This window comes from Xenopus laevis, chromosome 2L (assembly GCF_017654675.1).
Source record: "Xenopus laevis strain J_2021 chromosome 2L, Xenopus_laevis_v10.1, whole genome shotgun sequence".
NCBI classification, from domain to species: Eukaryota; Metazoa; Chordata; class Amphibia; order Anura; family Pipidae; genus Xenopus; species Xenopus laevis.
Window position 1 is genome coordinate 72,930,489 of NC_054373.1, and position 22,529 is coordinate 72,953,017.

The following is a 22,529-nucleotide window of genomic DNA, read 5'->3' on the forward strand; positions in this document are numbered from 1 at the left end:
CTCAGGATCAACCTCCATTCCTTTTGCCCACCTTAGTTTTCCTAAGTGTCACCCAGCTAGCTGCCTCAACATCCTGCTGCTGTTCTGTTCCCCCCCCCCAAGCGATCTGGCCCGCTAGGTCCTGCTCAGTGAGCAAGAGACTCCTTTCAAGATTGTCAATTGACCATAGTGTTGCAATTTGTTGCTCTAGTGCTATAACTCGAGACTCCAAAATGGCAATTTGCTCACAACCACCACAGAGATAAGCAGTTTGGATCTCTTGTTCCAAACTTTTTATTTACAGATGATTTTCTTGTTTTTTTGGGCAAATATATATATCTTTCCAGACTTCTCCAAGGGTGGGATCCCCGTGGTTGCTTTGCGAGGTAGCTGCCTCCTCCTCAAGGGGCTGATGGCTGGATTCCAGCAGGGTTGCCTCTGGTGTGGGTGTGGAATAGTGAAATATATATATTTAGATTGTGTTTTAGTTCTGTATAGTAATGTTTTTTCCCCTTTATGTAATAGTTAGCCTTTTTTGACAGTGTGTGAGCTCATTAAGAGATAAAGTTAAACAGAGTGATGGGCAAACAAGCTTCAAGGAACACATTCAAATTAGAAATGGCATTAAGATGTTGGGCTCATTCTGGCCGAGTGGCTGAAGTCATCCACCCAGATGTCTAAGACAAAATGATGTAAACATTTTTTCCCTAAATAAAATATTGAAATATTGTCTAATATGTCCTAATCTTTTTCCTCCAAACCATACATCTGTCAATGTAGGCCATTTTTGATCATAATATATAGTGGGATACTTCTGCCTCTGGGGCAACAGATTCTGCCTCCTTCTTCCTCTGGGGCAGGATGTTGGGGCTGTTCCTCCTCCACGTCCCCTTCTGTCTCCTGCTGTGCAGTGTCAGCTTGCCTTCCTTAAGTCAAATAAAGTATTTTTGTAGTAGATTTTCAACATTAAACATTAACCCTTTTGGACTAAACATGTAACTACTTATTTTGTAGATGCAGCTGCACCTGTATCACATATTCTGGCTCCCTCCTTTTGAGGTTGCTCCACATCCTCTGAAGGGTGCGGATGTTAAAGTTTGCCCCGCAGAGGTGCCTAATTCTCCTTCTGAGCCTGTGCACGAGGTCCCTTTAGTGGGGCCGATTGTGCTTGACCCACAGAGGCACCTCATCATAATGACTGGTCAGCAAGAAGCTGACCAACTCAAAAGCAGACTGGTCGCTTAGGGCCCCAATCCAGGCATGTTTGCCCTTTCTTAGTAGCTCTCAAACCAAAATGTGATAGCAGGACATGTGACCAGGGAAGGGACTTCCCCAATGTGGCATGAATGAAAGCAATTTAATTTTAATATTTAATGTGTTGTTGATTTTATATATATATATATATATATATATATATATATATATATATATATATATATATATATATATATATATACACAGTATATAGCTGGAGAATATGATCTTCATATACAATGACAGAATAAAACTTTGCCCCTTTGTATTGGTACAACTTTCACTTATGACAGCGCAGGCGTCAAAAGAACACACACAGGCGTCAGAAGTGCACAGTACTAGCAACTCGACTTAGGTGTCAGATTTATTAGACGCAGGCGTCAAATTACTACACACCTGTGTAGTCAATTGACGCCTGCATCATTGCTGTGTTTGCTTCAGAAAGTCTACTATTGTTTATATAAACAAGCTGCTGTGTAGCCATGGGGCAGCCATTCAAGCACAGGATACACATCAGATAACAGATAAGCTGTTTTAAAGATTATGGTGCTGTGTGTTAGCCACTATTTAACCTGTGCCATATAGCCTTTTTTCCATTTATGCCATTGCTACACAGCAGCTTGAACTGTCAGGCAATTCTGGAGCTATATGCTCATATAAGCAAAGACCTTAAAACCCTTGATGGCTAGAAGTAAGCTTCTCTCTGTCTTATATTTTGTACCTAATGGCAGCTTCCAGCATGTCATATGTCAAGTAATGGGAATCAGCCAGCCCTCTATGGGGTATATTTTGGAAAAAGTTAAGTGTCAGATTGGCACACATGTCATGATTCTACCACCCACAGCAAATGAAAAGTTTAGGAATGGTAAAAATACCCATTTGTTAAGGGTCAAGGCACACAGGAAGATTCAGGGAGATTAGTCGCCCGGCGACAAATCTCATCTTCTTCGGGGCAACTAATCACCCCAAACTGCTTCCCCACATTTGTTGGCAGGTGACTAAGCTCCCTGAATCTGCCTATGTGCCCTGACCCTAAAGGTTAAAGTGGTGTGTGACTTAAAATGGGAAATGATAAGTGTTTGCTCAGCCTTTCCAGGTAGCTGCCATTAATACATCACAAGAAGGACTATTTTGAAGCCCTTAACTGGAGGCCGACCCCTTTTATAAGTAGCTGAGCCACAAGCATTTAACCTGGAAGAAGAATGTTGGTTGGAAACAATGGAATGTTGCCCTTTACTTGAGTCCACAGTTGTGTTTGTTAACCTCAATAAAAAAAACGGTGTTTTCCTCCTTCAAGTTGCTACTGTTTCAGTAGCTGGTTTTTAAGAAAAACATTTGATTGAGGATAAGATCAATGTTTTGCCTTTTCAAGCAAAACTAGACTTCTGCTGTATCATGTAAGTGTTCATTTAGTGCCGTTAAGTCCTCATGGATTAGAATCAAAACTCGTTAAATTTGTTTAGTGCTTTTTTGGTTTTCTGCAGCGCTAGATGTTAAAGACAGGTGGGGCTCAGTCTCATTATAGTTGATTGTTTCCTCCTGCTGTTAATCAGGCTGCATCTGCATTTCTTGGTTTTCCTGTGGCTCAGCTACCTCTGTTGGAATGGGTTCCAGAATCAATGTCACTTCATCATCCTCTAGAACTGGAAAAAAAAAGAATTGTTAGCACTCCAAAAATCATAAAAGGGTTTTCCTATCCCGCATGCAACCTGCACATGGCAACGAGGTCACACTTTATGCACATGTTTGTATTTTTGGCCGCATGAATAATTATGCTTTGGATCTATTTCTCTTGGAAATCGATGAGAACTCTCCATTGAACCTTACAAATGTGCTTTTTTTACCGTGGACATTTCATTTATGCTGAATATTTTTTAATTGCAACTTACTTGGTAGTGTTTGATGGCATTCTTGTTCCTCTTCCTCCTCCACATGCATTTCTTGACTCTGCTGCTGGTTCTCAGACTCCTGTGTGTTAGTCCTAAGTGAACAACAAGAATATAAGTTCTTTACATTACATTAGTGTAGTTACTATACAATTAGTAATTACATGTACTAATTACATCATTACATTAGTGTTGTAATCACATAGTAACCCTTTTTAATTATTTACATTTTAAATGCAAAATGTATATAAGAACACAGTGAAAGGCTAGGTACTTAAAATGTTTTCCTGTACTTACTATGGGACATGTACTATAGCAACTACATTGTAAACACTTGCAAAAAGACACTTTTGTTGCTATAGACAAGTACTATAGCAACTACATTGTAAACGCTTGCAAAAAGACACTTATGTTGCTATGGGACATGTACTAAGATTCTAAGCACTTACAAAAAGCATGGTTTTTCATGTAGTTTCTAAACTACATGTACCATAGCAACAAAATACTGCTTTTCAGTAGCTGTGACAATATGATTACGGACAAATAATTTAGAGAAATATGTGATGGTTCATAATTAACTCCTTTACAATAATTTTAACACACACAAACAGGAGCAATGTTAAAAGTAAACAAAATAAGCATTCGAAATATCTTATAATAAAGTATGTAATAGACCAACCTTTTAATATCAGTCAAACGTAGATTGAGTTTCTGACTGTTTTGCGAGCTATGGAGGAGCGCTTGCAGTCCTTTCCAAAAATTTGGGCCAGTGTGTAAATGCATGATGAACTAATGCAGTGTTTTCTGCAAAAGAAAAGGCCCTATGTCCCTTTTCACAAAATTCTACATTATCTGTAAGGGGTACTGGAGTAGGAGTAGATGCTGCTTAACTTGGACCCTTACCAGGGTCAGAAGTCTCAATAAGGTACAGATTTATCAAAGTGAAAATTCAAAGTAAAAAAATGCCTATTTTTGTGTACTTCGACTAGGGAAAAGTCCAAATTCGATTTGAATTTGAAAAAAATTTGACTATCGAAATTGATCATGTACTGTCTCTTTAAAACTTTGACTTAGACCATTCATTTGCAAAAAAAAACTTAATTTTTTTTAATACATTTCGGTTGGTCTTTTTTTATTCTAAGTTATGGGAGTTAAAAAAAACTCCCATTATTTCAAAATCCGACCCTTGATAAATGTGACCCTAAGAGTCGAAGAAAAACTGTTTAAAGGGATCCTGTCATTGCAAAACAAGATTTTTTCAAAACGCATCAGTTAATAGTGCTACTCCAGCAGAATTCTGCACTGAAATCCGTTTCTCAAAAAGAGGAAACAGATTTTTTTGTATTCAATTTTAAAATCTGACATGGGGCTAGACATGCTGCTAGAAATGCTTTCTGGCAGGCTGCTGTTTTTCCTTCTCAATGTAACTGAATGTGTCTCAGTGGGACATGGGTTTTTACTATTGAGTGCTGTTCTTAGATCTACCAGGCAGCTGTTATCTTGTGTTAGGGAGCTACTATCTGGTTACCTTCCCACTGTTCTTTTGTTTGGCTGCTGGGGGGGAAAAGGGAGGGGGGTGATATCACTCTAACTTGCAGTACAGCAGTAAAGGGTGATTGAAGTTTATCAGAGCACAAGTCACATGACTTGGGGCAGCTGGGAAATTGACAATATGTCATTTTCCCATGACAGTATCCCTTTAAGGTTACATAAGGTTATATCGCTTTGAGGTTTACTAGTTAAAGAAGAAGATCTTGTAAACCGTGCAGCAGGAGTGTCCTCCTCTGCTTCTTTGGACATTTGGAGGACTGTGGAAAACGAAGTTGAGCAGCATCCCAAAAAGGCAACTCTCCAGCTGCTCCATATATACCTTTTAAGTACATTTCATTGGACGCTAGCGCAACTATGCTAGCGAATTTTCCCACCAAAACAGACACTAGCGCAATAACATTCATGTTTTTGCACGAAAAATACGAAATTATACTAACGTCATACGCAAGCGACCATTCGCGGAAGTGTACTTGTGCTCCATAGTGAATTGCCGTACCTGTATTTGCGCCTGTCGAAGTTGTGCGAGGTATGGCGAATCGGTCGCTGGCGACAATTCGCCCTTTAGTGAATCTACCCCTAAGAATTCAAGGGTGTAATTTATGAGGCCCTGGTGCCTTGTTGTTAACATTCGCGGAAGTGTACTTGTGCTCCATAGTGAATTGCTGTACCTGTAGCGCATTTGCGCCTGTCGAAGTTGTGCGAGGTATGGCGAATCGGTCGCTGGCGACAATTCGCCCTTTAGTGAATCTACCCCTAAGAATTCAAGGGTGTATTTTATGAGGCCCTGGTGCCTTGTTGTTAACACCTTTAAGGAGAATTCAACCTATTCTGAAAAAAACCCCGTACCCCCCACCCCAGGTAGACCCCCCTCCCTCCTCCCCTCATGTTAACTACCCTTAACCTGAGGGGAGGAGGCATTTTGTAGACACTGTTATTATGGCAACCCTTGCATCATCTCAGAATCTTGTTTGTGCACCAGAACGGGGGACCTGATGTCCATCCCCATGCACTGGCTACACAATTAAATGGTAAAGAGAACAGGGGGGAATGTGGGGGAGAGCAGTGACATCTAGGAAGTGCTGAATGGAAAGTGAAAGTAATTGTCTGCCCCGCCTAAGGCATAGAGGAGTGGCAGACAATATTTGATTGACAGAGTTTTGTGTCAAGTCCACTTTAAGGGCACACTGACTAAAAGATTTAACAAGGTGTTTGTAATTACCATCTCTTTTAAATGCTGTATTTTACTTATTTAATTCAGAAGAAAGGTGTCCTATCCATTGCCATAAAAAATAAATTATCCACTAATCCAAGTGGTTTTGAATGCAATTTGGATAAGTGGTGAAATGTCCACTTGTATTTCTACTAGATAATGTTTACAAATATTACAACACACAAGCACCATTTACATGTCAGGGTCAGCGGGTTGACGAATCTCAAGCAATTGCAAAATAGCGTTGGCAGATTCAGTATTGCTGTGTGATGCTAATGCAAATTCAGAGAAATGTAAAACTTGTTTTGGAAGGGGTTTCCCTTTACTATTGTTGATGACAGTTGTTATATCACATGTTTCCAGAATTATTTATAATCCAATATATTCAAGACATTTCTCAGTCATGCAAACTATTTGTTGAAATGCTGTGATTCTTTTTTTCTAACAGGTGACTTCACTGTTCGCATTTAAAGAATTACACTACCATCAAAAACTGAAGATACTGAGGTAGGAATTTAAAAAATCTTCGTATTCTGGAGACAGATTTTGGTGGACATCAGATTAGCATAACTGTAGGGCACTCAGCAGTAAAAAAAACACTTGAGAAAACACAAGTAATCAATAACAACTCAAAACATATGATAATCACTCAAATCACAAATTAATAATTGCAGACATAATTATACAATGTGATATCTAGTATAGGTAAATCTAAAAACAACTGGACATACTGAGTAATCAATGAAGATGTTTCACTGCTCATCCAAGCAGCTTCTTCAGTTCAATTGACTGGTGTGGGAAGTTCTCAGCATATAAACTCTTCCACTAATCCAATCACAGTGGAAGAGTTTATATGCCGAGAACTTCCCACACGAGTCAGTTGAACTGAAGAAGCTGCTCGGATGAGTAGTGAAACGTCTTCATTGATTACTCAGCAAGTCCAGTTGTTTTTAGATTTACCTATACTAGATATACCATGACCTGGATGAATGAAAATCTTTATAGTCATATACAATGTGATCTTGGGCAAATATCTACTCCCACACCGTATATGACATTGAGTTAGTTCCTTAAAGCAAACTTTTAAATAGTCATGTTGTCATGTTTGTTTGCAGCCATCATGCATTTTAACCTGTTTAAAAAAGCTGAGGCTCCACCACCTGAATCACATACTATGATGACTAGTACAGAGCCACCAGTTGTATCACAGGATAACTCCACAGCTGTGGCTGGGTCTGGTGACAAGAGTGCAGATACCTTCAGAAAGATCCAGCAGGAGCTTATGAATCAGATCAACAAGATTCCATGTAAGTCAAAAAATTAAGTTTAAAGTTCAGTTGCTCTACAAGTGACAAAAAACTGTGGTTTGAATTTTCTGCAAGTGTGCATGATACAGTTGGATAAAAAAAGAAGTAAAGCTTTCTTAACTTATGAAGGCATGTAGGCACCACACAAAACAGTAGAGGTTTCTTCTTTTATTGTATTTTTATGCTTAACATGCAACTTAAATGGAGTTCTAAAATCACATTGGGATATCCATGAATGCAAGGTGGTATAAAAAAAGCTGTGTATTCAGTCTCGTACACATGGGTGTTTGTAGCTATGCTAGCACATGCTAGACTGTACCCAAGAGAGAACATGTAAAAGCTAAATGTAGATAAAATTGAACAGTCTTATCTTACTTTGGTATTTACGTGTCCCCATCAGTACAGTCCCAATGGGGCATGTTTATTAACATTGAAGACAAACATCACTGGTAATGTTGTCCATAGCAACCAATCAATCAGATCTTTGCTTTTGTTTTCTTTAGGTGCATTTGTAGGCAACTGTTGAAATCTATGGACAACATCATCGGTGATGTTTTTTTTCCATTTTAATAAATACACCCCTAAGTCCACTTCACCAGAGCGCATATGTTGGATACAGGCGCGTTTCAGGCGCGTTTTCAGGCGCCTCCACTCGATCCGCAATTCTAACTTGTAGCGTCGGAGTGGGTCGAGGAGGGGCCGCGTCGCTAGTGCAGTGAGCGCTCGATGAACTAGAAGAGCCAATTTTTTTTTCCTGGTAACTGACTGCTCCATGCTGCCTGAGGCAAGATTCTCACCTTGCCTGATGGCTAGAGCGGCCCTGGTTGGATAGGATAAAACAGATTTTCAGTTTTGTGTGTAAAGCTTTTTAAGAATTAAGAATTTTAAGCATTTAAGAATTAATTTTGTATATTATTTGTATAAAGATTATTTTCCTGTATTTTTTAATTACAAGACGTTCCTATATAACTTATAACAAAATGGGGTGGTTCCCGGCCCGAGACACTTTACAGCTGATATTAATTTTTTATTATTTGTGATTCTTAAAAAATTTAGCTTTTATGTTCAGCTATTCTTGAATTTCAGCAGCTATCTCATTACAAGGTCCAATATACTCTATCAGCTAGGCAGTGATTTATAAGAGACTGAAAGTTGAGTAAGGATGTACAGAATCTGGAACCAAATTCAAACCCTAATTTGAATATACAAATAAGACAAGGAATGGTTAAAAAAGAACCACACTGAAGTAACCTCACCCTGCAATTTATTTGGGTGATGAAAAGTCACATGATTTAAAGTATTCAAATTTATTTCAGCCTGGGACTTGGATTCAGTCAAATCAGAATCTTGCTGAAATCTGCCTGAATCCCAAACTGAATCCTGGATTCAGTTCATTCCTAAAGATGAGTAGGGAGGGCCTATATAAAAAGATAAGTAATAACAAGTAAAATTGTAGCATCACAGAGCAATATGTTTTGCTGTGGGGTCTGTTTACCCCCATTTTGAAAGTTGAAAAGAGCTAAAAGAAGAAAGTAAGTAACACACAGGCCCTCAGTACCTATATAGAAAATATGACTGGGTATGCCCTTCCACTACTCTGCTGCATGTGCCTGCACTTATAAGTGCAGATCAACGGAGGTGGGGAGCAGACTGGATGCACTTCTATCAGCCTGCAAAAAAAACCAAACATTCTGCAAGCCAACACTCGATTTGCCCTTAAGGTCTAATTTTTGCAATTTTCTATTCATACTGTATGCACACATTATAGCAGTTTGGGTCATCAGTTATACCATACCCCCCAACTGTAATGCTTTCGTGGGACAGTCCCTCTCTCAGCTGCCTGTCCCGCTGTCCCGGATTGTGAACTTAATGTCCCGCTTCACTGTTTTGCTCTTGTCTTCCTGGTTTTTTTGCACTGTGAGACTGTGCTTACTGAAGTCTCGCGAGAAGAGACTATGCTAGTGACGTAAGAACCACAGAGTAGTTGGCTGAGGAGGGAGGGCGGAAAGTTGAGGAGGGAGGACCCAGGACGGAGGTGCGACTGCAGCCTTTCAGTGATGTTGCATTCCTCTGCTGAAACCATTTAGGACATCCTCAGCCAAAGTCCTTGCTATGCGATCTCCTAAGCAAACGGAATGCGGCTTCTCCTGTTATGTTCCCCCTTCTAATAAGGCTCTGTTAACTCCTCCTTCCTGGCAGCGTATCTCTCTCAGACCTCACCCCTCCTGTCACCTTATTCAGCCTTCAGGACTCAGCTTTCCTACTTTAACGATCTCCCCCCCCTCTTATTTCAAGGGTTGCGAAACATACAAAGTGAAGCTGCATTATGATTCGTGTGCTTAGTTAGGAGATCGCATTGCTGACTTTGGCTGATTATGTCCTAAAATGGCTGTGACTTATGGAGGAGTGGACGTGGCCAAAAATGTTTGCCGCAAACCAAAAAAGTTTTGTCCCTCTTTCTTAAACTTAAATGTTGGGAGGTATGAGTTATACCTTAAAATAATTTGATGTGAATTATGTATTCAGCTTTTGCTGAAGTTTGTTTTCACTAAATACAGTAGAGTTGGATAAATTTAAGGTACTATAACTAGTTTTTAAATAAGAATCTGGCATGTTATATTTTTTTGCAATGAGAGAAGTATACTAAGAAAATGGAATTGGAACCAGGCAAATTGTACATACTTTTTATATAGTATATATGTGTGTGTGTGGTTCTGTTTTTCCACTGCTTTTTTCTCACTTGGTGCAGGCCCTTTAACCACTTTCTGTTGCCTATAGTGCCTCCCTGGGCCCTCATAGCAATAGCAGTTGTGGCTGGTCTGCTGATCATTACTTGCTGCTTCTGTATCTGTAAGAAATGTTGCTGCAAGAAGAAGAAAGGAAAGAAGGAGAAAGGAAAGGGAATGAAAAATGCACTCAATATGAAGGATATGAAAGGATCTGGGGGGCAGGTAACTAACAAATCAACATCCACTATCACAAGTTATGAAGGCAGACCATTTCAGTAACACCCATATTCTAAATCACACCCAAATTCACCTTCTTAATTGTTTGCCACAAGTATTTGCTTTCATTAGTACAAGCCAATGTATATATATGTTGCCTCCCTTCATTCTTCCATTGCAACATTCTACAGACATCCACTCTAATTCTAAACTGCCCAGTCATAAAAATAATGCTGATCTATTAAATATAATTCCCTTTTCCTCTGTTTTTTTCTGCATTTCACTGACGCTTAACTGACTCTTGTGATGTTTGTCATGGTAAGTACTTTTTTTTTTAAAAAAAATTTCCAATGAAAACTTCTATAGAGCACGCAGAATCTATAAGAAGCAGGAATTTCTCACATATTTTTCATCTGTTAATTTCAGATGTCTAAATATATAATGTTACATTCACATTGCAATAAACATGCTGCACAATCTTGTCCAGTGCATAGTTCAAGTTACTTAGCACTTAAAATGATACTGACACTAAAAAACTACTTTTTAAAATATGAATGTACATTAAAAGTACCTATACAGTAGGTCATGTTGATATTTTGCTGCGAGGTTTGTGTATCTAAGTTATTGTTAGTTGAAGTTTCTAAACCTGACTGTTTTGCCAACCTGACTGTCCCATCTCAGCCTGTCAGTTAACGTTTCTAATGGTAACAGACTCCTGCTGCACAAATATGGCAGCCCCCTCATACAGGAACATGGGGCATCAGACAGGCAATGTAAAAGCATTGTGCAAATACTTTATGGCAAAGTTCTACTGTAAGCAGCTTTCAAAGGCAATATTATGACAGATGTAAAAAAGAGCTTAATTTCTGTTGTCAGTATCTCTTTAAGGCTAATTGGCACACAGGGCTGAAGTGGGAAAATCATGCAAAATCAGTCTTCCAAGCTAACATTCCGTGCAACAACCATTCTCTTCTCGGTCCAAAATGCACATTTTAGCATCTGCAGGCCTAGAACAGCCTGTCCTAGTGGTGTCAGGTAGTTTTCACTGAAAGCAATGGAAGGCTAAAGGCTCCAGTGGCATTTAGCCTTATATTTCCCCATCTGCAGCAGTCAGGCTCTTGAGAAGGTCCATACTCAACCTCCTAAGGCAAAACTGTGGAGCTGGGTTGATGACCACCATGTATGGCTGCTTCACTTCTACCTACAAAATAGTTGGATATTTGGTACTTCCCAGGTCCCTAGCATTTACATATTATAAAATTTCTATCTGTATTCTTGGACCTTTCTGTGTCATTAATGGTTCATGGTTATTTCAAGTTCAATGGCTACTATGGTAAAGACAAGATGGGGTGTTCACTGCAACACTAGATACTAAAATTGACAAACAATTATGCTTTACACAGAGTGATTGTGACAGTATACTCATGCCTGTTGACCAGCTAAACTTCTTATCTGAGGCTATAAGAAGTGCTTCATTTCAGTTATTGTTTCCAAAGTATGTGCTACAAACAATTAAAGGACAATGAAACACCCAAAATAACTGATGTTCACACAAAAGAGCTCATAAAAAATAAAGCATTTCCTCCTTTTTTCCCTGAATCTTTTCCTGTTTACATGCATTCCCCAGCAGATATGTTTTACATAGTATGATTTCAAAGGTTTGGGCTATATCATTTCTGCTGAGTTCCCTTCCTTGCGGTAGAATGATGTAAACATAACATTGCCAACACAGTGCTTAAGAGTTGTGCATAGGCGCAGACATAATTGAATGAAGAAATCTGTGACATAAATGGAATGAAAACAGGGCCTGTGTAGTGTTCAACATGTAAATAAATTCATAGGGTGATTATATGTTAGCATTTTAGACAAAATTTGCAGCTTACAGGGGATTAATGTTGCAAGTTATTGTGCACAAGAGGCAAATAGGGTGGGTTGCTTGTTCTTTAAATCTGGCGACTCATTCATTCACTCATTCATTTTGTGAATGTAATTTTTTCAGATCTGAAATATGTTATGGTACCCTGGTTTTTGTCAAACTTATTTTGCATTGAATCAATTTCAATATCTTCAATTTTTTATCTTTACAATCTAGCCACTGTTTTGTACAGTTGTACATTTGTAGATATTAATTGAATTGTAAGGGGGATTGGAAGATATCATATAATTTTAAAGTTTGATTAGTAAATAGATTTGGAGCCTGACTGACTAGACAGTGTGCACTGCTTACTCCCTTGAATAATTGGAGAGGATGTGGGGCCCTGTCCTGCACTCCCTGACACTGCCTTGTACAACTCATGCCAGATCTGCTGTAAGGTGCACAGAGCAGCCATTCACCAAGCAAAGGTGCTGCTTTGTGTCTCTTAGGTGCAGATTTATCAAGGGTCGAATTTCGAATTTGAAAAACTTAGAAATTCAAATTCAAAAAGACCAACCGAAATCAAATCAAAGTTTTTTTTTTTGGCCGAATAGGTCAGTTTTCGCACGAATCGAAGTATAGCACATTCGAATCGTACGATTTGAAGTTTTTATCCAAAATAAACCTTCGATTTTTCAAAGTTCACCAATTGACTCCAAATAGGTTCTAGGATATCCCCCATAGGCTAAAACAAAAATTCGGCAGGTTTTAGATGGCGAATGGTCTAAATCAAATTTTTAAAGAGACAGTACATGATAATTTTCGATTTTTTCAAATTTGAATCGAATTTGGACTATTCCCTATTCGAATTGGCAAAAATATTAGCTTGAAATTTGAATTTTTTTAATTTGAATTTTCACTACGACCTTTGATAAATCTGCCCCTTAGTGTTCTTGCACCCTTTCCCAGTGGATAAGTAAATTACTCCTATTAGCTTTTATTCAAAGTTAATGACATGCAATATTGTTTTTTGCTTATATACATTAATTTTATAATGCTATTGTTCGCAATGTGACTCTGCGGTCTTTCCAGCTAGAAAGCATGACAGAATTGTAATTATTTTGGCAGGAGAAAAGTAGAAACAGTGACATAATAACAGGAAATACAGCTCCCAGCAAAATGTTGGAACAACAGAAAAATCTGTAAATCTAGCAAATAACATCTTATGCCAAATCTGTGATAAAAGACTGCTAATTTGGCACAAATTTTAGCCTACAATGCTTGTGCCTGTGTGCCAGACAGTTCCCAATTGGTGAGGAGAAGACATTCATTCATGAAAATCTGAAAAATAATTTGTCTTTTCTCAAAAATATTCTTGGACGCAAAGTGTGACCATTCAAGCATACATTGCAACATTATAATCATTGATACATATATCACACTTGGTACATGTGTAACATCTTGCTTTTGGAACAGGAGATATATAAAACAAATTGTTTTCTTTGTAGAATGTGAAGGATGATGATGATGATGATGATGCAGAGACTGGATTAACTGAAGGAGAAGATAAAGAGGAAGAGGAGAAGGAAGAGGAGAAGCTTGGAAAATTGCAATTCTCTTTGGACTATGACTTTCAAAATAACCAGGTAAAAATTACAAAAAAATCCCCACCACAAGCAGTAACCATCTAAATACATAACTCCTATCTATCCAGATGAACATGTGTGTTTAAAGGGGAACTAAAGTCTGAAATAGAATTAAGCTAGAAATGCTGTATTTTGTATACTAAACATAAACATGAATTTACTGCACCAGAAGCCTAATTAAACAAATGATTTATGCTTTCAAATTTGGCCACAGGGGTTCATCATCTTGTAACTATGTTAAACATCTTTACAAGACCATGCACATGCTCAGTGTGGTCTGGGCTGCTTACCGTATATACTCGAGTATAAGCCGACCCGAGTATAAGCCGAGGTACCTAATTTTACCTACGAAAACTGGGAAAACTTATTGACTCTAGTATAAGCCTAGACACAACTACAGCCCTGTCTCCCAGCAGCGCACATTCTGCCAAAGCGACCCCCCAGCGATCAACCGGACTTCTTTGCAAAGTTGATGGTGACAGAGAATTGCCAAATGGATTACTGTGTGCATTGTCCCACTGTCCCACTACCATGTGCAGAGGGTGCTGTTTGATATTGCCATCACTGTTAATCTTTCGTATAACCAACAGAGGGCGCTGTGTGATATTGCAGTCACTGTTATTCTTTCATATAACCAACAGAGGGCGCTGTGTGATATTGCAGTCACTGTTAATCTTTCATATAACCAACAGAGGGCACTGTGTGATATTGCAGTCACTGTTATTCTTCCATATAACCAACAGATGGCGCTGTGTGATATTGCAGTCACTGTTATATAACCAACATATAACCAACAGAGGGCGCACTGTTATTCTTTCATATAACCAACAGAGGGTGCTGTGTGATATTGCAGTCACTGTTATTCTTTAATATAACCAACAGAGGGCGCACTGTTATTCTTTCATACAACCAACAGATCGTGCTGTGTGATATTGCAGTCACTGTTAATCTTTCATATAACCAACAGAGGGCGCACTGTTATTCTTTCATGCAACCAACAGATGGCGGTGTGTGATATTGCAGTCACTGTTATTCTTTCATATAACCACTGTGTGATATTGCAGTCACTGTTATTCTTTCATATAACCAACAGATGGCGCTGTGTGATATTGCAGTCACTGTTATTCTTTCATATAACCAACAGAGGGCGCACTGTTATTCTTTCATATAACCAACAGAGGGCATTGTGGGATATTGCAGTCTCTCCCCAATTGTACTGTTGGTATAGGAATGATTAAAAGTGACTGCAATCTCAGCTACTCGGGTCGGGTACCGCTGACCCGAGTATAAGCCGAGGTAGACTTTTTCAGCACATTTTGGATGCTGAAAAACTCGGCTTATACTTGGGTATATACGGTATATGGATGTCATAAATTATCAAAACAGCACAAGTCAAATAGTTTCTGCCATAGAAGCCGCTACAGCAAGACTGATTAATAAGAAGAATATGACTCGAATTTCTCTACACGGAGAGCAGCTAGGGACAGTCTTTACTATCCACAGCAAGTAAAACGAGGGGGAATTTCACTGCATACAGTCAGGTTTATTTTAAAAACTGTACACATTTTTTAATTAAAGTATATTGGAGATAGATTTCTTTTTCATTAAAGAAAGTAAGGAATGCATTGTTTTGCTACTTTTTATTACTCGTCTTCCAGGCTCTTATTCAAATCAATGCATGGTTGCTGGGGTAAATTGGACCCTAACAACCTGATTGCTGCAATTGCAAACTGGTGAGCTGATGAATACAAAGCTAAATAACTCAAAAAATACAATTAAAAATTGTGTCAGAATATCATTCTCTACATCTTCCTAAAGGTTAATTTAACGATGAATAGTCCTTTTGATAGATTATAAAGTATTCCTGTTGTGATTCCTGAGGTAATTATTATTTGTTTTATAAGAATCTGATCTGTTGGGGATTATCATTTGGTGATAACATGTACATCACTTTTCCAATACAGTATATCTAACTCATGCATTTTATTCCCCTTATGTAATTATTTAACATACTCCCTAAAGTCTATACTTGAGATTTTTTTTTTGTCTCTTGTTTTTAACAGATGCAAGTGGGTATCATCCAGGCAACTGAACTTCCAGCATTAGACATGGGGGGAACATCTGACCCTTATGTGAAGATTTTCTTTCTACCTGACAAGAAAAAGAAGCATGAGACAAAAGTGCATCGCAAGACACTCAATCCAATCTTCAATGAGACATTTACATTCAAGGTGAAGCACAGAATTTCATTAAGACACATCTGTCTATAGATCTAATATACCGTATATACTCGAGTATAAGCCGTCCCGAGTATAAGCTGAGGTACCTAATTTTACCTCCAAAAACTGGGAAAGCTTATTGACTCGAGTATAAGCCTAGGGTGAGAAATGCAGCAGCTTCTGGTAAGTTTCAATCAAAAAGATTGAGGGTTTCTGCTCCCATTGGAGGTGTCGGCGTCTCGTTTATGGATGCCGGTGACCATTCTTGGACGCCAGCGAATAATCTTGGAGACTATTCTTGGATGTTGGTGACTATTCTTAGGCGGCGGCGACTATTCTAAGACGCCGGCGACCGTTTTTGCGCTTGACCCGAGTATAAGCCGAGGTAGAGTTTTTCAGCATATTTTGGGGGCTGAAAAACTCAGCTTATACTCGAGTATATACGATAATTAACAGCGGTAGTTGCAATTTTAGGCTTAGACATTAAATAATAATTATTGCTTATGAAAAAAATTCTGGAAGTTTCTGCTTTGCTTATCTGTTTCTAAAAAGAAGTATATATTCAAAGAAAACCCTTAATTGTGCTTTCTAGATTCCATACCAGGAGCTAGGGGGGAAGACTTTGTGTATGTCCATCTATGATTTTGATCGATTTTCCAAGCATGATATCATAGGAGAAGTAAAAGTTCCTATGAACACTGTGGACCTAGGTCAGCCAATTGAAGAATGGAGAGATTTACAGAGTGCAGAGAAAGAGGAGGTGAGTTCATATTTTTAAGTTTTATGTTTACAGTTTTATGTTTAAAGTTTTTTTTGAGGGTGAATATTTGTGGTTATGCCATTCTTCCTTTTTAGCAAAAGTAGAATATATCTCTCAATATAGACAGACATGTCAACTCACATGGAATTTTCAAGATCCACACTATTTTGTCCTCCTCACATGATCACCCACAGTAACAGCATAGTCTCCCACTCAATTTGATTTACACACATCATTAAAATATAGGCATGCTCAAGACTTGCCCAAATGTACAAATTCATTGTAAAGTTTTTGGGTAGGTTTGATTAAGAATACTTAATGTGTACACTTTCAGACTCCAAAGTGATGTTACATTTACAGTTGCAGTGATGGTTTATGCGGTAAGCAATTGGTAGTGCTTCAGATTTCAGAAAAAACCTATGGGGTTGAATAATGGTTATGTGGGGTAAAAATGCATGACAGTAGTCAAGGTCTGACTGGACACATGCTGGTCTCAACTTGCAATCCCCTTGACACCTATTATCTTCATAACATAGGTGAATGTGATGCCTTACCAAACCTTCAAATAGCCATAACCTTCAAATAACCACAACAGACGCCAGACTTGGCCTGCAAGGCTGAGATCGGAATGCCTTTTTCAACATTGAAATTACATTGGAATTTATTCATACTGAAAGGAATTTAGTGTGGCTAAAGGTCAGCTAATTTCTATAAATACTCTAGGGTGTATTCCATCAGGCCACTGGCCTTTGTTCACATTCATTTTGCTTTTAAGTACATATCCTGTGTCAGCCATTGACAATTTTTTTGAACTGAGCCATAAGCCTGTTGATGTTCACACTATCGGTCAATCTGCTGTATCATTTGGAGCATCTTCTCTGAGGTGGTGGAACCTTTCTCAATAGTCTGGCTCCACATTTGCAATCAATAATCCACTCAGTTCTTGCAGAATATTCATACTAATATTAACAGACTTTAGCACTACTTTGTCTTACAGGGCAGGCACTGTCAAAATACAATAATATACACCAAGATTACTTTAATGGTGGTGTTATCACTGTCCACAGCATAATACTTGTAGTCTTCTTCTCCAGCCTATTGTATTTCCTATTCAATGAATTCCAGGGTCATGGCAAACAGCTGGCCCGTCACTGTATCTTCTTGGCATCTTTCAATAGCCTTTCTAAGACTTTATATGATGTCTTGCCTCAAGCGGGCACTACTTGATATCAGATCAAGTCCTTTATATTGTTTATATAACTGGGGTAGTGATTTCCCCTTTTTTTAAGGGGACTATTTAAAGTAGCAGTGGTTCAGTGACAACTGCTCCTTATAAGTAATTTATTTGAAAATCCCATGAAATTACTCTAAACAGCCCCCAGAATACCTTTCTCCCTCCATTTGGTCTTAATTTGTTTTTCTATCACCTATCACAAGCAGCTGGACCACAGCCCTTTAAGCTACTTCCTTGTCTAGCATGAACTTTAGCCCCTTGAGCTCTTCTTCCCTCTCTGACTATGAAGACCTCAGAGAAGTGCCTACTGGGCACATCCATCAAGATCAAACACTTGACCTTCCACCTGTCTATCTGGCCCGGACTGGCAATCTGTGGGTTCTGGCAAATGCCAGAGGGGCTGCTGTAATGTCCCATAGACAGTCACTATTTAGTGGGCTGGTGAAGGACCATTTGGGCCTCTGAATACTTGGAATGCCAGGGCCTATTTTGACTCTCAGTCCAGACCTGCTGTCTATCCATCTATCCATGCATTTCTTAAAGCTATTTAATGTATCTACCAGTATAAATGCTTTAGATAAATTCTACAACTTATTATATGGTCCCCTCAATAGTCATACATATTTAACAAATCCCATTTAGGGTCTCTTCTCTATGGAAAATGACCCCAAATTGCATTCCCTTTATCATCTTAGTTCCTTTCCTTTTGGACGTTCAAGCACTGAAGACCGAACTACACTACGGGGGACCTTACCCTAGTGCTTTATAGAGGGGAACAATGACCCTCTTCTCATGAATGCATATTTTTTTTATACAGAACAATACCTTGCTGGCTCTTCCTGATGCTGAGTGATGTTGCTTGCTACAGTTAGTTTGTGATCTACAAGTACCTCTAGGTCCTTCTCCATCAAGCATTTAGCTAAATTAGTGCAATTAAGAATATAACTGTTTTTACATTTACCTTTATCAACATTATATCACATTTGCTACTTAGCTGCCCAGAAATGATTTCCAAATTACAGAAAGTCATTTTATCCAGAAAACTCTTTTAAATTTATGAATAACCTAATTAATGCTCATGGCATAAAGAGAATTTTTAGAGAAATGTGGAACAATTGTAAAGGGAGCAAAATATGACTTAAATGACTTATCAACCTAAGAAATAATTCCAAATCATATTTTTTCATGTTAGTCAAGCAAATAATCTTTCCTTACTTTATATAAATTATTTAAATATTGTTTCCTTCATTCCTATTCCTATTGTTTCCTTCCTTGCTATTAAACTGCTATTAGAGCTCTTATACACTGCCTTTTTCTCCTGCGATCTCCTTGTTGGGCTTTCTTCCGTTCAGGGAAGCACAGGAGCAGACACACTCAATTATTGTGAAGGGGACTGTACTCACACAGACACATCTAAGCGGCAAACGCAGGTGGGAAGCAGCATGTTGCATCTCACCACTTCAGCACATACATGCGTCTGTGTGAGTACAGCCCCCTTCACAATAATTGAGTGCGTCTACTCCTGCACCCCCTGTGGCTGAAGGGAAGAAAGCGCAACGCAGGGGAGCGCAGGAGAAAATGGCCATGTGTAAGAGCCCTTAAAGAAGAATGAAAGGTCCAATCTATGGGGGGTGCCAAATGTTGGGATTGTAATCGCTTACCTGATACAGGGCCATTGCTCCTGTTAGCAGAAAACCGGCCTGGAGTACTTGCGAGCATACAAACCTCATCCTCCCTTTTTTTTTCTTTAAAATCCAGAGGCAGATGCATGCGCAGTAGAGCGAAAATAACTGGCTTTTAACTCTACTGTACATGCACACCTGTGCAATGAAAGAATGTTTTGAATAGTAATGGATCCTTTAATAAAATATAAACCTTGGGTTTCATGTTTAAAAGGACTTTTATTATAGAGCTTTTAATGTCTGGTTGACCTGTCCCCTTTAAAAAGTTTTTTTTACCTCTCTTTCCCTGTCTTAGCCTGAGAAGTTGGGGGATATCTGTATCTCTCTGCGTTATGTTCCCACTGCTGGAAAGCTGACCGTCTGCATACTTGAAGCAAAAAATTTAAAGAAGATGGATGTAGGAGGGTTGTCAGGTAAGAATTGATATTCCAGTTTTTGCACTGTGAAGAAAAGTTGCCATTGGATATAAAGTTTAAAGGGGAAATTTACTGATATAGCCAATACCTATATATATATATATATATATATATATATATATATATATATATATATATATATATATATATATATATATATATATATATACAATATCAAAACAGGGGGGTTGTGGGAGCACTCTAAAGGCTTTAAAGTATATATATAAGTATAATAAATGCTATTGCATATGTACCCAAAACAGGGGTTATTTTGTTACAAAGTTATGATCATAAAATTGATAAGCCACCATACCACGTCAAGGTAAACCCCGAATGGCGGTCCCTAACTTGTTTTATATTTTATGTGCATTTTAGCATTACCTGTAATCAATGTCCGTTGAACGCTGTTTTTTCACTGAAGGCTAAATCCTCCCCAGCCAGCAATCAGGCTTTTAAAGGAGAGATATTCCCAAAACAAACGCCCAATTTTAAAAGCATAGGATCACCACTAGTTTAAAGGGGGGGTATGGGGTGCTACAACCACTGAAGCTATGCCACAGCTCCTGGCTAAATATACAATATCAAAACAGGGGGGTTGTGGGAGCACTCTAAAGGCTTTAAAGTATATATATAAGTATAATAAATGCTATTGCATATGTACCCAAAACAGGGGTTATTTTGTTACAAAGTTATGATCGGGGTTTACCTTGACGTGGTATGGTGGCTTATCAATTTTATGATCATAACTTTGTAACAAAATAACCCCTGTTTTGGGTACATATGCAATAGCATTTATTATACTTATATATACTTTAAAGCCTTTAGAGTGCTCCCACAACCCCCCTGTTTTGATATTGTATATATATATATATATATATACCCATATAGCTCCCTCCTTGCAGCATGTATTGTTTTCAGATGTCTCCCCGTGTGCTGGCCTGCTATAAATATGCAGAGATGGCCAGTGGAGTTCAAAGACGCCATCTTCTGTCTGTCTTCTGATTCTCTTCTGTAGACCGGCGACACAGATCTTGGAGGAGAATGCACAGTTAAATCTATGTCTAACTCTATGATCAGTCTCCCACAAGACCCATATCAGCAACAGACATAAGAGGATCAGAAGACATACAGAAAATGGTGTCTTTGAACTCTGATGGGCAATTTTGCAGATTTATAGCAGACAGGGAGACATTTGAATAAAATACATGCTGTGGGGAAGGAGCTTGGAGGGGGGCAAGGGTTAAGTATAATAAGTTTAATAAATCTTTTTCATAAAGTTTTTAAAACATAATTGTTAATTAGTATGCTTTCTTCAATGTAACACATTGAACGTTGTGGAATCGGACATTTGGAACAAAGAATATCTGCCAACATCTCACAGCATGAGTGTGTTGTTTATAGCTGGAAAGTATTAAGGTTGAGAAACACAAATTGAAAAGAAAAATTGTTAAAGGAGAACAATATGTTCAGAACAAAATCTTAACTACCGCATCATTAATGTCCTGATAAGTGACCTATCAAAGACTCCACAACTGCATCCCATTGTACTCTACACTACTTATTTGTTATCTGCTATGTAAACCTATGCCTTTTCACCATTTTCAGCTTTGAATGGCTGCCCCCCATGACTACATGGCATCTTGTTTATATGAACTATAGTAGTGTTTCCTGAAGCAAACATACCAGTTTTACCACTGTGGGGCACAGTACATTATATTTTAATTACTTTAAAACACTTTTTTTTGGTGTTACTGTTCCTTTAATACCATAAGTGGATATTTCCATCTTCTCTACATGTCTCTAGAGTTTGAGGTAGTGATGCAAAGAATCCCAAATTTCTGGATTCTCCAATTACCAAATCCTCCACAAAGATTAGGCTGCATACTGAGCTGAATCTGAAAGATACTTTACATATTCCAAGATGAATAAAATATTTTTTTCATTTGTGAACAAACATTTGCAGTTCAGTTGTCCAAAGCAAAGTTATATGATTTTAAGGGTTCCCCCTAACCAAATCTGAACCATTATAATTTGGCCAGATTTGAATCCTGCAAAAAAGTTGTGGGATTCAGCTGAATCCCAATCTGAATGTTAGTACTTTCCTAGTTTGAGGTTTTTTAGATGGTTGATAAAACAGTATCCGCGTGCGTTAGTTGATCTAAAGCAGTGCTGTCCAACTTTTGTGGTACAGAAGGCTGAAATTGTTTTGACCTTCTTGAGGACCGATAATGGAAGCCAGTTATGGCCAATCCCTGTTTCTCCGGGAGTCCTTAGGCAGCACAGGGACAGATGGGTTAGTGCATACTTCCCTTCAGGAGGCAGGATGGCTTCAAAAAATGAAATAGTGATGGCCTGTCCCTCAGATCCTCCTCTTCCTTGCATTAGCCCCTCCCCTATTAGTTTTTTGCCATCCTGCTCCCAGGAGGTAGGATATGGGAGAGCTCGGCTCTCCAAAACGATTTTATTACCACATTACTTTTTTATTTCATTGATTAGACTTCAAGGGACTTTCAAGTGGCTCAGCGGGCTTTTCATCTCCATCTCGGCTTAACAAAAAAAACAAAAAAAATGTATGCTTGAGCGCT

General features: G+C 38.5%; 1 protein-coding gene and 1 long non-coding RNA gene across 3 annotated transcripts in view; one reads left to right on the forward strand and one right to left on the reverse strand.

Moving 5' to 3' along the window:
• Nucleotides 1–22,529, forward strand: part of LOC108708151 (synaptotagmin-2) — a 69,280-nt gene that overhangs the window by 34,850 nt on the left and 11,901 nt on the right. Inside the window, exons 1-8 of one of the 2 annotated variants that reach the window (XM_018246551.2) lie at nucleotides 2,764–2,959; nucleotides 6,329–6,387; nucleotides 6,996–7,187; nucleotides 9,966–10,138; nucleotides 13,505–13,633; nucleotides 15,697–15,864; nucleotides 16,445–16,612; nucleotides 19,824–19,941. In XM_018246551.2, the coding sequence (XP_018102040.1) occupies nucleotides 7,001–7,187; nucleotides 9,966–10,138; nucleotides 13,505–13,633; nucleotides 15,697–15,864; nucleotides 16,445–16,612; nucleotides 19,824–19,941 (943 nt within the window). In that variant the 5' untranslated portion in view covers nucleotides 2,764–2,959; nucleotides 6,329–6,387; nucleotides 6,996–7,000. Of the gene's footprint in view, nucleotides 1–2,763; nucleotides 2,960–6,328; nucleotides 6,388–6,995; nucleotides 7,188–9,965; nucleotides 10,139–13,504; nucleotides 13,634–15,696; nucleotides 15,865–16,444; nucleotides 16,613–19,823; nucleotides 19,942–22,529 lie in introns of those variants that run through there. The other variant, XM_018246549.2, reaches the window with a different exon arrangement.
• On the reverse strand, nucleotides 1,484–9,464 carry LOC108708152. The gene is made up of 3 exons (XR_001934402.2): nucleotides 8,983–9,464; nucleotides 3,123–3,214; nucleotides 1,484–2,876 (listed from the first exon to the last, which is right to left on the reverse strand). It is a non-coding gene; the product is annotated as an uncharacterized LOC108708152 (long non-coding RNA).